This window comes from Chiloscyllium plagiosum, unplaced genomic scaffold (genome assembly GCF_037043375.1).
Source record: "Chiloscyllium plagiosum isolate Xiang-an unplaced genomic scaffold, Cpla_swu_hap1 HiC_scaffold_1, whole genome shotgun sequence".
NCBI lineage: Eukaryota > Metazoa > Chordata > Chondrichthyes > Orectolobiformes > Hemiscylliidae > Chiloscyllium > Chiloscyllium plagiosum.
Genome location: NW_028270139.1, coordinates 135,192,808 through 135,206,400, shown reverse-complemented (window position 1 = coordinate 135,206,400; position 13,593 = coordinate 135,192,808). Strand labels below are relative to the sequence as shown.

The 13,593-nt window shown below is 40.8% G+C and overlaps 1 protein-coding gene across 2 annotated transcripts in view; it reads right to left on the bottom strand.

The window, feature by feature from the left end:
- LOC122560971 (uncharacterized) overlaps nucleotides 1–13,593 on the bottom strand; it is a 67,324-nt gene that overhangs the window by 41,944 nt on the left and 11,787 nt on the right. The window contains exon 1 of one of the 2 annotated variants that reach the window (XM_043712249.2): nucleotides 5,455–5,683. The exons of the other annotated variant lie outside the window; for it this stretch is intronic. Within the exon in view, the coding sequence (XP_043568184.2) occupies nucleotides 5,455–5,506 (52 nt within the window). The 5' untranslated portion in view covers nucleotides 5,507–5,683. Of the gene's footprint in view, nucleotides 1–5,454; nucleotides 5,684–13,593 lie in introns of those variants that run through there. 2 annotated transcript variants of the gene reach the window in all.

Below are 13,593 nucleotides of genomic sequence, written 5' to 3'. Positions count from 1 at the left end.
TTCACCCAGAGCATGGTGGGGGAATCAGGAACTCTGCCTGAAAACGATGGAGGAGACAGAAACCCTCATCAAAAAAACAGGCTGTGGTTTTGGACAACACTGCTACAAGGCAGAGCGCCACATGCAAATTCAGAACCAAATTGACTCCTCTACGCAGAGGGTCAATCCAGGTATTAGTTACACTGACTCCCTGCCTTCCATTCTCAACGAATCTTTTAAAAGGTGTTTTCTCACTTTGATCACTGAGCACCTACAAAGCTTTTACCACTCAGACTCTGCTCAGGGGCTTTATAATTGCACTGGGTTGGGGACCATTGCAGTAATTTAAAGCACTACTCTGTCAATAAGTGGAAGATAGCAATACTTATTGCTCAGTTTAAAGAGGCACAAGAGAATTAATCGGAGGCAAGCAAATATATTTGTGTCAGATGTACATTCAATTCAATAGGGCAGCAGTCACAACAGAACAGCACACTTCTTCCTATAAAGCACTGCATCTAGATCAGTCTAACAGCAAGTGGATCCACTTCAGTTTGATTATGACACGGAACTGCACCATTAATTCACAACAACAGCAAGCACAGCATCACAGAAGCCGTTTTCACATGTGCAGATGGTTCTGGATTCAAAACGGCAATGCACAGGGGATTAAAAACTTTCTAAAACAAAAGTACTTCACTGTATCACGATCTCCAAACACCATGTGCAACACCGACGGTGGCATTAGGCTGTGCTGCTCTTTGTCAACCAGCACTGACTGATCTGCTGAATGGCTTCCTTCTGTGCAATAAATTTCTTTTCTACCAAAAAAAATAACATGGTGCTTCTCCGTATTAAATGACTCCTCATGGGAAAATTTAGTTCGAATCACAGGGTACCAGTGGAGAAACTTTCCTTCCGCAACACACTGCTCACCATCACAAAGTGAGGAGGACAGCAGTCAGGTACTTAGTTTCAAAAATTGCTAATTTGTACCTCTGTCCACATTTGGGTAGCACTGTTTCAGACAGCCAGTTCTGGTGTAATGAGCTAATCTAGCTCTTTCCAGACTGCCACATTAACTGGGTACACAAAACAATGTCCTGGAAACTAGCGCATTGGAAGTGTTAATTTAACAAGTAACACCAGAAAGTGCTGTTAGCATTACATGAACTGTATCCAACTTACAGTAAGGAAATCCAGCCTAGATATTGGAAAAGTGCAACTTGCTGCGTCTTTATGACAAACAGTTGCATTACCTGCTGGAATCAAGCAAAGGCTTTTACAAAAACCAGGAAAAACATTTCTTATAAAAGAACATAAGCAGCTATATCACAAAATCTTTAACAATAATGATACATGTGTCCAAAGGAAAAGAAGTCAGAAGAAAAATGTAAAAGAGGAAAAGAAAATAAAGGAAATGAAAGTGCATGCATTTAAACAGCAGCTTGCACAATTTCACAAGCCCACAAAACTTTACAGCTAATTAAAATACTTCTGAAGTCACTGTTGTAATGTAGCAACATCCAATCTTCACCCAGCAAGTTACCAACAGCAGATACAAACTACATGAATGTTTTAACCGGAGGCAGGTTTTTTGCTCATGAATATCAATGGGAGATCAATCAGGTCAGAAGAAATCAGATGAGACATAATGGGGAAAAAAAAAAACTGTGTGGAAGATCTCAGCTATTTTCAAGAGCTCCAAGTGATCATCCCTGCTCTCCTAGATTGGTTAATCTTTCCCACCACCTTTACTCAGCAGGGAGCTTTCAAACGTAGACCAGCAGGTAAAATTGCAGTCAAATTGCAATGGGACCTGACATGAACCTGTAACAAAGCATTCTGTTGGTTTTGGGTGGATTCTGTCATCTATTCAATTCAGCAATTTAATTTCAGAACAACAAAAAGTTTTTGGAAGTTTTCCAGTGAGTGGGTGAACTGAGCTATGATATCCACCCACGATGTGGTTTCTGTCCAGTGGATACAGGAAAGGTACTTTTTAAAAACTGTACCATGGAATTTTAAAAAATTATTTCCACTTGAAGGGGAAGGCAGTGCCTAACCCATCAAAAAGAAAGTAGTTCTGAAATTCCAACATTTAAAAGGCATCTGGATGGGTACATGAATAGGAAGGGTTTAGAGGGATATGGGCCAAGTGCTGGCAAATGGGACTAAATTAATTTAGGATATCTGGTCAGCATGGATGAGATGGACAAGGGTCTGTTTCTGAGCTGGACATCTCTATGTTAATTATGTAATTAATTAACAGAAGTTAAGGTCAAACTTTCAGACTCAGAGTGGAATATTCTACATTTTGTTGATCATTTTATTTGTATTCTTAAAGGGACTCAATTTTGATGCTTTTTAAAAATAAAGTGTTCACACCTTGTACTGATAGTGGTGTTGCTGTAAATAGTTCAAAATTAGGGCTCCAAATGATTATTTTTAACAGTTTGCAACCAAGGAAGCAATTGTCATTGGCAGTCTTTAATCAGAGCTGAGGGATTTATTGTAATTTGAAGCCATCAGAAGCTTGCTGCATCCAGATGTTGGTCAAAATTTAATCTGTAGGTTACTCTTTTAAACCTAAAGGTATTGGGTTTAACAATCTTAAAGTTATTTTCACTGACTTACGCTTGCTCTTGGTTTAGCAGTGCCTTTATTTTCAAAATTCCCATCTTTGTTCCAACTCCTTGCAAAGCCTCTCTCCTGACTATTCTCCACTACCCTCCCCACCGAGCCACCTTGATAGTGGTGCTTACCGATTTCTGATCTGCTGACAATCTCCAATCTTGGTCAAGATTAGAGAGTGATGCTGGAAAAGCACAGTAGGTTAGGCAGCATCCAAGGAGCAGTAAAATCGACATTTCGGGCAGGAGCCCTTCATCAGGAATAGAGGGACTCCTGCCCGAAATGTTGATTTTCCTGCTCCTCAGATGCTGCCTGACCTGCTGTGCTTTTCCAGCACCACTCTAACCTTGACTCTGATCTCCAGCATCTGCAGTCCTCACTTTTGCCTAATCTCCAATCTTGAAAACTCCACCATTGGCACTCATGCCTTCCATTTGTGCTAAAGCTTTTTTAAAAAATTCTCTCATGGTCAGAATTTACTGTCCCTCCCTAGTGGCCCTTGAGAAAGTGGTGAGCACCTTCTTGAACCATTGAAATTCATGTGCTCCAAGTTCTGGCAGAGAGACAATTGCCTCTGAAAACAATCTTTAAGATCTATCTTTTTAACCAAATCTTTTAGTCATCTGCCTTTGTGTAACTTTTGTTTAAAAAATCCTTGAAGTATTATGTAACAAAACTAAGTAAATACAAAGAGTTCACAAACAAAAACATAAGTTGCTCAGCAACTCAACTGGTCTCAAAATATAACAAAAAAAAACTGCAGATACTGAAAATCAGAAACAAAAACAGAAATTGCTGGAAAAGCTCAGCAAGTCTGGCAGCATTTGTGGAGAGAAATCAGAGTTAACATTTCACATCCAGTATTCAGAACAAAGACAGCTCCTAACCTAAAAGATTGCATTTCGGAGATTATGTGCTTAAGTATTTGAAACTAAAGTCAAATTTTCAAATTCAATTGGAAAGATCCTATGCTAAGCCATAGCTAACACTTTGTTGATGACCATTTTAACTGAATTCTTCAATGACTCAAATATTGATGTTTACTTCATACAAGTTCTGAAGAAAGGTCACAGGACCTGAAATGTTATTTCTGCTTGCTCTCCATCGATGCTGCCAGACCTGCTGAGTTTTCCCAGCAATTTCTGTTCTGGCCAGGTCTCAAAATGCAAGTGGCTTATGATTGTCAATTCCATCCACCGCATTGTTTTGGCATGCAGTGTGACACAAAGAGTAAACTTGTCAGAAATCTTTAAGCTAGGGTGAATATGACTTAAACAGTGTTTCCATATATAGGCATGCCTAGGACAATGTAGGCACTGACAGTGCTCAGGGAGTGGTAGAAATGTAGAACCCACTTGTTTGGAATGGTTGTAACAAATAGCATAGATATACTTAAGGGGAAGTTTGCTCCATACATGAATGGGGCAAGAGGGGGATATGGACAGGATGACGTTAATACAGAGTTTAAACACTGTAGGGTACAGCACATTTTTAAAAGTAGCATTTTGGCAAAAGGAAGCAGGAATGTTCCACATCAGGTTATTCACAATATCCAGTGAAACACACATACAAACTACTCCCTTCCATTGACTAGCCCTATGCAAATGGAGGCTGCTTGTAAAAAACATTTTGAAATCACCAATCTGTTCAGACACTCCTGATGGATGTGAGACTTTCATGTCTGGGCCAGAAGTCCAGGTAGAGTCACAATACATTGCTAAATCACAGATGTGTGGCCTAACCATTTCGCAAATACCTCAATCACAGCACATACACATTCACTCAAGGGGCACAGTATTAAACATGAACACGACTCATTGTTTCAAGCTGCTCACAAACCTTTAATAATCCTCGCTGCAGACCTACGCTCGCCCTGATCAGTGCCACAGTATTCAAAAAACTGTCTCTATAAATAATTTACACTTTAAGGTGACATCTCAGAAGAACCCAAAAAAAAGTGTTGTTCAATCTTTGAATTTAACTTTCTGGGTTTTTAAACCCTTCGTAACCTTTTGGGCAAACTTGAGTATAATAAAACAAGGAGGTTTTAACTTGATTCTGCTCTACAGGAGTTAGGTGGATAGAGCTTTCACAAGCCCTTTAAATCTAGTGTACAGTAAGAATCTAAAACTATGCACTATATGGACAACAGAAAACTGCATTTAAACCACAGAGGGACCAGATGACAGAGAAATCCTTCAAATGATTTGGCTTTCATTCCAACTGATCCAGATAAGTCCTGGTTTAAAACAAGTATTTCGTGTATAAATTCATCCTTTCATTGCTGATTCAATTACATTCAACATTAAAATGTTTCTTTTCTCACTCAATAACTAACTGACCCGCAGGTATCTTTAACATCTCCGCCTAGTAGTAGTTAGCTGTAGCCAGCTGTAGTAGATAAGCCTTTTTATGTCCATTCCCTCACAGAAGCATAAAACACAAAGACCATTTCGGTAGCTTCTATCAGTTTGGTGACTGTTGATCAGAGACGCATTTCCCCAGCCTACCAGACGTTTGCAGTTGGTTTTGAACCAGAACACGCTGAACAGAGAGAGCAGTCACCTCCCATGTGTCATTAAACAAAAGGACGGGTCAAACCCAGGAACGGCCGATGATCGTCAGCTTTGACTTTAAGTTCCTAGCTTTTATAGAAACTTATTAAAAAATTGACTGGACGTGGAAAAGGAATGAGCGAGAAAGCGATGGGAAAGAACTGCATTGTCATTGTTCTGTGATCATTAGTTTAAATATTAAATGTTTGATGCAAAAACATATGCCAATAAGTAATACTCGCTAATACACTAAATGAAAGCCACGTTTATAATCAATATTCCTCACCCAGAGAGGACATCACGGCGAGAAGCGAGTATGTTAGCTCGGAGTGTCTCATGTTGCCTCCCCTATTCTGTCTCTTAGCCGCTGGAAACTTCAACGAGCGAATAGCACTCTTCCTCTTCCACCGTGACTCTATCAGCTTTGCCTGTTTTAGTCCTCTCTCCTTGTGTTTTTGTCCACACTTTGATGACACAAATGAAAATTCGACCGCCACATCAAATCTATCATATGATTCCCATCATGTGACAGGTTCCAATGTTGTCATTCTTCACCCTGTGGGGGTGTGGTCACTACAGTTTCTCATTAGTCCTTCAGGACAGAACTCTGTGCGCTTTTCTTTTAAAAACAAGTGTAACGTCTGTTTAAATACTTTCACATCAGTTGGCAAAACCTTGCTTGAATGAATCTGGGTATAGCTGCGGCTATTTTGAACTGTCCTCTAAAAACACCGTGGCTGTCCCGTTGAAATCTCGGCTACCGGTTAAAGAAAAACAGTGAAAATTGGAAACGAATCTATTGTTTTGGAGCTGCATTTTGAAGTATGCGTCATTCACAAGTTTTATCGTTTCTTTCCTTCTGGGAAAAGAACCAACGAGAGATAAATGTTGAAGAGTTATAGAAGCAGTGAGGTGCCGAACTTGCTCCAGATATGGAGCTGTCTTGGAACGTGAAATAGCTGGTCACCTTAGATCTACACCACCGAGTGAGCCAGCACCCGACCCATATCCCTCCAAATCCTTCCTATTCACATACCCATCCAGATGCCTTTTAAATGTTGTAATTGTACCAGCCTCCACCACTTCCTCTGGCAGCTCATTCCATACACGCACCACCCTCTGCATGAAAAAGTTGCCCCTAAATCCCTTTTAATCTTTCCCCTCTCACCATAAACGTATGTCCTCTAGTTCTGGACTTCCCCACCCCAGGGCATAGACCTTGTCTATTATCCCTATCCCCTCATGTCTTATAAACACCTACAGCATAAGGTGGCCCCTCAGCCTCTGACTCTCCAGGGAAAACAGCCCCAGCCTAATCAGCCTCTCCCTATAGCTGAAACTCATAGAGTCATACTGCATGGAAACAGACCCTTCGGTCCAACCTGACCATGCCGCCCACGTTTCCTAAAATGATTTTTTTTTCCAGCTTTCCAGCTAGCACAATACTTTTGAAAAAAGTTTTATTCTTTTGTTATTTGACCGAATAGCGATAAACGATCAGGTCATAGTCAGTGTCAGTTGTGACTCGGTTGCTAACACTATTTACTGAGAGTCACAAGATGCTGGATTCAAGCACCATACCCAATGTTCAACACAAAAATTAAGGCTGACGGCCCAGTGCTTTAATGTTGTAGATGCTGTGGGACATCAAAATGTCTGGTTGTTTAAAAGTTCCCTTGATGCATTTTGAAGAAGAGCAGAGGAATTGTCCATGGGCTGTGTTGATTTATGGGAAGAATCAGGAACTAATTTAAATGTATAGCATATATTTATTTATTTGGGCTGATATCTTTGGTACCTTTGTTCTGAGGCAGTTATTTTGAGCTGGGTAAGCCTTATTGAACTTTTCAAAAGAATTTCCCAACTCTTATCTAATTGAGGCTTCAGATCTCCTTAATTCGGAGATGCCGGTGTTGGACTGGGGTGTACAAAGTTAAAAATCACACAACACCAGATTATAGTCCAACAGGTTTAATTGGAAGCACACTAGCTTTCGGAGCTCATTCCATACACACACCACCCTGTGTGGAAAAAGTTGCCCCTTAGGTCTCTTTTATATCTTTCCCCTCTCACCCTAAATCTATGCCCTCTAATTCTAGACTCCCCGACCCCAGAGAAAAGACTGATGAAAGAGCGTCGCTCCGAAAGCTAGTGTGCTTCCAATTAAACCTGTTGGACTATAACCTGGTGTTGTGTGATTTTTAACTTTGATCTCCTTAAGCAATTGCAAAGCACCTCAGGCAGCAATGGGCTGTGTCTTGTCAACTATATACTGAGGTCAGCTGTGAAAGTTAATCTTTTATTGCTGGATAAAATGCATGGCCACTTGTGGCCACCTGAACCTTGGAATTGGTAGTTTAGGTCATTAACTACCAAACTGATTTATTAACAATAAATAGATCAACACCAGTAGCAAAAATAACCAGTGTGTCTCTACAATTGAAGCAAAATGAGCTAACACAGTTAGGGGGGCACAATGGTCTATCTCTCTGGTGATTTTGCTCTCACCATTAACTAGCAGTATAACTATTGCAAATAGTCAAGTATATAAACCTCCCTTCTGCCAGCTCTTCATCAGCAAGCCCTTTATAATGCTTCCCTGTTGCAATACATATTGGGCACAATTCAGGAGTGTGAATGGAATTCTCCCCATTTGCTTGGATGAGTGCAGTTCTAATAATAATCAAGAAGCCCAGCACCATTCAGGTCAAAGGAGCCTGCTTGATTGGCACCACATTTACCGCTTCCAGCCTTCAGTCTCTTCACCACTGACACAGAGTGGCAGTAGTGTATACCATCTATAAGATGCATTGCAGCAACTCATCAAGCCCAACTACCAACTAGACAATAGACAATAGGTGCAGGAGTAGGCCATTCTGCCCTTCGAGCCCACACCACCATTCAATATGATCATGGCTGATCATCCTTAATCAGCATCCTGTTCTTGCCTTATTTCTATAACCCTTGATTCCACAATCCATGAGAGCTCTATCCAACTCTTTCTTAAATGAATCCAGAGACTGGGCCTCCACTGCCCTCTGAGGCAGAGCATTCTACACAGCCACCACTCTCTGGGTGAAGAAGTTTCTCCTCATCTCTGTCCTAAATGGTCTACTACGTATTTTTAAGCTGTGTCCTCTGGTTCGGGACTCGCCCATCAGCAGAAACATGTTTCCTACCTCCAGAGTGTCCAATCCTTTAATAATCTTATATGTCTCAATCAGATCCCCTCTCAGTCTTCTAAACACAAGGGTATACAAGCCCAGTCGCTCCAGTCTTTCAGTATAAGGTAATCCCGCCATTCCAGGAATTGACCTCGCGAACCTACACTGCACTCCCTCAATAGCCAGAATGTCTTTCCTCAAATTTGGAGACCAGAACTGCACACAGTACTCCAGGTGTGGTCTCACCAGGGCCCTGTACAACTGCAGAATAACCTCTTTTGCTTCTATACTCAATCCCTCTTGTTATGAAGGCCAGCATGCTATTAGCCTTCTTCACTACCTGCTGTACCTGCATGTTTACCTTCATTGACTGGGGTACAAGAACACCCAGGTCTCTCTGTACTGCCCCTTTACCTATTGATTCCATTTAGGTAGTAATCTGCCTTCCTGTTCTTGCCACCTAAGTGGAATTCTCCCCATCAGGTGGTTGTCACAATCCACCATCCATGGTTAACTAAAATAGTTATGGAAAGCATCAAACGTAATGAAAAAGCAACTGTACAAATGAGTTAGAATGACTAAAAACAAATCAATCCACAGAGCTAAGTTAGAGTAACAGGGGAAATGAGCTAGGAATGCGAAAACAGATAGCAAATGTTTATTTTGTACTTAAAAAGGAAAAAAGTAAATAATGAGGATCCTTATAAGAGAGATAATGGGAAGTTAACAGTAGATAATAAGGAAATGGAGGGTGAAATGAACTTTGCTTCTATCTTCACTAAAGAATAGAAAAGGCATCCCAGTAATAGCCGTAAAATCAGGAGATGGAAGGGAAAGAAGAAATTGGTGAAATTATAATCACTGGGGAAGCAGTACTAAGCAACCTGATGGATCTGGGGACTGACAATCTCCTGGTCTAGATGGACTTCATCTAAGGGTCTTAAAAGTGTGGTGAATCAACGTGTTGGTGATAATTTTCCAAAACTCCCTAGATTCAGGTTTGGTTCCATCAAATTGGAAAGTACCAAACATAACCTCCATATTCAAGGAAGGAAAGAGGCCGGATAGAGGTTAGATAGCTTGACATCTGACATGGGGAAGGTGTTAGAATCAATTATTAAAGAAGTTATAGATGAACATTTTTTTTCAAACCTTGAAGGTAATTGGGAAGAGTCAGTGGTTTCATATTTTCAGCTCTGGTAGGACTAATGTGAGAGGCACATACACATGACATTTAGACACATGACACATTCCCGATGAAGAGCTTATGCTCGAAACGTCGACTCTTCCACTCCTCGGATGCTATCTGACCGGCTGTGCTTTTCCAGCACCACACTTTTTAACACATGATATTCCTGTACATATTTCCCAGTGAATGTTTGGGTATTTAGTTAGACTGGGCGATAACATTGGTGTTAGAATTGTTGCTATTTGGTTATAAAGTTCAGAGCTCACTCTTCTATTAGCAAAATCAATCCCAAATATTCCAAAAACACAGGTTTTCAAATCATACTGGCCTTCGCCATGCCCTTCCAGTATTGTTTGGAGAAATAAAACTGCTGAAACGTATTGTAAATCTACCAAGATAAATGTCTTTTACAATTAAAAAGTATGCATCAGCAGATCTGATGTGGTCCTCAGCCATAATTCCAATTTGTTTTTTTAAAAAAAAAACTTATTGTTTTTGATTCATTCATGGAATGTGTGGAACTCAGGCTGGGCCAGCATTCTCACCCATCTCTAATTGCCCTGGATACAAATGGGGCGTGGTTCGTGGTTTATCAAGATAGTAACATGCGTGAATATTTATTCTATGTTTCAGTCTATGGACTTTCCTCAGCAGTAAAACCATCAATGGGAGAAAATGTTGGCAAAACATGTCTGCAAGGGCTAATTTCTGAAACAGTGATCTTTGCCCATTTCCAGTATGAACCAGAATGCTGAAATAATGCCCAGGAGTTTGGTCATCCAGCTGGGAGATTCCCAGATAATTCAGGAAGGTGCAAAACTGTAATAGTATTCCACAGTATTACTGTCCTCACATTACATAGGATCACCTTGCTATTCGGGCCTCTCATTCAAGACCCTTTCGTGTATTGGATGCAGCCTGTTTCTGCCTTATCCTTCACAATTTTAACACACCAATCAAATCACACCATAATCTCCTCTGTTTTAATGAAAACATTAGAACATTGACAATCTATATCCTGATAAGAGAAGGAAGTGGGAGAGTTTGTGGCACCTGTACCTTTCAGTCCTTTAAAAAAAGGGGCACATAATCTCTCTAGTCAGGAAACCATTCAAAACTCTCCTCTGCTTCACTTCTTAAAAACATGTCAGCTGAGGAAAGCACGACTCCCTCTGAATTCAAAACTCGCATCGCTTTACTCACTCCCCAATGGGAAGCTGAGAAAACCAACCTTAAGTTTAAAAATCACACAACACCAGGTTATAGTCCAACAGGTTTATTTGGAAGCACTAGCTTTGGAAGCGCCACTCCAACAATCAATTTTATGAGAGTTAGGGTGGGTGCTCCACAGGGGAGGCAAAATGTGGAAATACACAAAGCTTGACTTATCATGGAGTGGTGCAGGAGAACAATGACCATATTTACAAAGTGCCATTAATACAGAAAACATTCCGAGGTTTTCACAGAGGCAAATTAATCAGATAGACATGGAGATCAAAATAAATGACCTTTGCCAGACTGCCTCTGCAACAAAATGACCAGCTCCCCCGAAAGTACGATGCTCAACCTCTGACGACCAGAGTATGGAGGCAATGAGGAGAGAGGAAACATTGGCAAAGCTGCCCCTCCCCCTCACCACTGCCACTAGGACAAACAGTGACACCTCAGGAGGAACCAGGCCAAGTCAAGTCACCATAGTCTTACCAGACCATAGGGCTAAACCACAGACAGAGTGTGGATCCACAATCTGGTGAGCACCTCCCTGTGACAGTTCTGCAGCTAGCTGAGGAAGAAACCCCTCAGGACACTGGCACTCGGATGTTAACTGTTTGTGAGTCTCTCTGTGTCAGTGCTAAACACATCTTCACACCTTCAGGTAGCACTTCTTGGCCAGAGGGTGGTTCCAAGAATGGAGGCCTGTGCTGAGGGCCCGCTGCACCATCTGGAAGCAGGGTGAGCAATGCTATTGGGTAATGGTGTCACCTTTCTCCCTGCACACCTGGCCTTTGACTAGTGTGGACGGCTGGCCTTGTCTTACAGTGTGAGAACCCCCTGACTGACAGGGTACCTACATGGGGTTTGGTGAGGATTACACCCTCAGATCTTGAGATGCGGCTATCTACTTGCTGCTCATACCATGTGCTCACTGTGTAAGCTGAAATTGATGTAGCATGGTGTAGAATGTGAGCATCACGGAAGTGAATGAGTGCCAAGAGAGAAAGCAAGTGTCCCTGAGATGCAGCCCTGTCCAGGTTTCTATCCTGTCCCTGAGTGCAAGGAATCCCTGCTGCAGCCTATCAATTCAAGTTGCTGGCAATGCCGTTCTGCAATGCAGGCCTGTGCTTTCCAAGTGTACTGCCAGTGAACCGTAGAAGTGTCAGGAAGTTCATGATGGATTGGCAGAAACCAGATGACCATGTCTGTGGACTCTGACTTAGACTTTTCTGTTTTGATATATTACTTTTGGTTTGAGAAAAATGATAGTGATGTGGACATGCTAACATTTTTCCACTGTCAAACCTATTGGAAAAATAAGCGAGAGAGCCACATCATCAAACTTCTATTCTAAGTAAAGCAGGAGTTCTCTAATCTGATTGGAGGTGGAAATCTCAGACAGTTCATCTGAGAGCTCCCATTTCTCTGCATCATAAAACATTGAGTCACTCATATGTAAAACCTCATGTGACCTTTATAAAAGTCAGACTTCATAAATAAGGTCTAGGTCTTCACTAGAGAATTGTCTGTTACATTCAGTAGGTGCTCTTTATCCGAAAGATTAAACTAATGTAATTTATGAAAGTGATTGATACAGCTACAACTGCACATTTCAGTGGATCTCTGTAGAAAACTGTTCAATTAAAGTTGCAGATGGGCAAGTCTTTTTACACTACCACACCTGAGGGCAAGTATTGGCGGGAGGTAGGCAAGAATCACAGCAGGAACTGGTGTTCTACATCAGCCCACTAACAAGGAGCTAATGATCAATCTCAACCTGAAGGCCTTTCAATTGAATAAGAGAATTATGCTATTTAATGTATCAGTGGTGCAGTGTTCTGTTTATTATATAGGGAATGTGCCTTGCAGTTCAGTCCATTAGATAATGATTCACTACAGTTAGTGCTTTAAGTCACAGAGCAATGAGTTATCACCTGTCCAGGTAGTGAAATATTTCTCTCTCATTTTAACTGATTTACATCAGAATTCTGGGATTGCTCATGTTGTTCATCGTTACTATGAAGGATAGTCCTATACATTGTCACATGAAGCATGCTGCCTATTTTAAAGGATGTTAAGAATTGAAATTGACATTATGTAAATGCCTACTCCCGGAACAGCTGAGATTTGTTCTTAACTCCTCAGATTATTTGCACAAATCACTGTTAATAGTTGGAGTGGAGGAGATAGAAGAATAAAAAAAAAGGGTGTTTCTCCACCTTCCCTTAAATAAATTTGGGGGTAAATGAAAATGGAGTTGTGGAGGTATCTGGCAGGAGACCTTAGCATTTTCAGCATAGCACGAAGAACACCGAATTGAATTGTCAATGCAATTGGCATTTTGATTTCCGATTCGTAAACATTTTGGCAGAGGACATTCTATTGCCAACTTCCCAACCCTTTTTTGTTGTAATGTTTACTTCCAGATTTAAGTTCCTTTCTCCATTATTTACATGTACTTCCAATGGGTGCTCACTTCAAAAATAAGTTTAACGGATGTTTAAAAAGCTTGGAAAAATAAGCGAGAGAGCCACATCATCAAACTTCTATTCTAAGTAAAGCAGGAGTTCTCTAATCTGATTGGAAGTGGAAATCTCAAACAGTTCATCTGAACATAAACAAAAACTGAAGTCCAAGATTAATCTTACGCAAAGTTTTACAATGTCAATTCTAGATTTTAAGTATCCATACTGCAGGCTCAATTGAGTGCCAAACTCTCATGATGTAAATCTTGTTAATAAGTTACTGTGAAAGAGCAGAATGTAAAATGTTCGTATGATGCAATAGCTTGGACACTGACCTTTCAGCTCGAAAACCTAAATTGAAATTAGGTAGTTCCAAATTATAGAATGAAAAT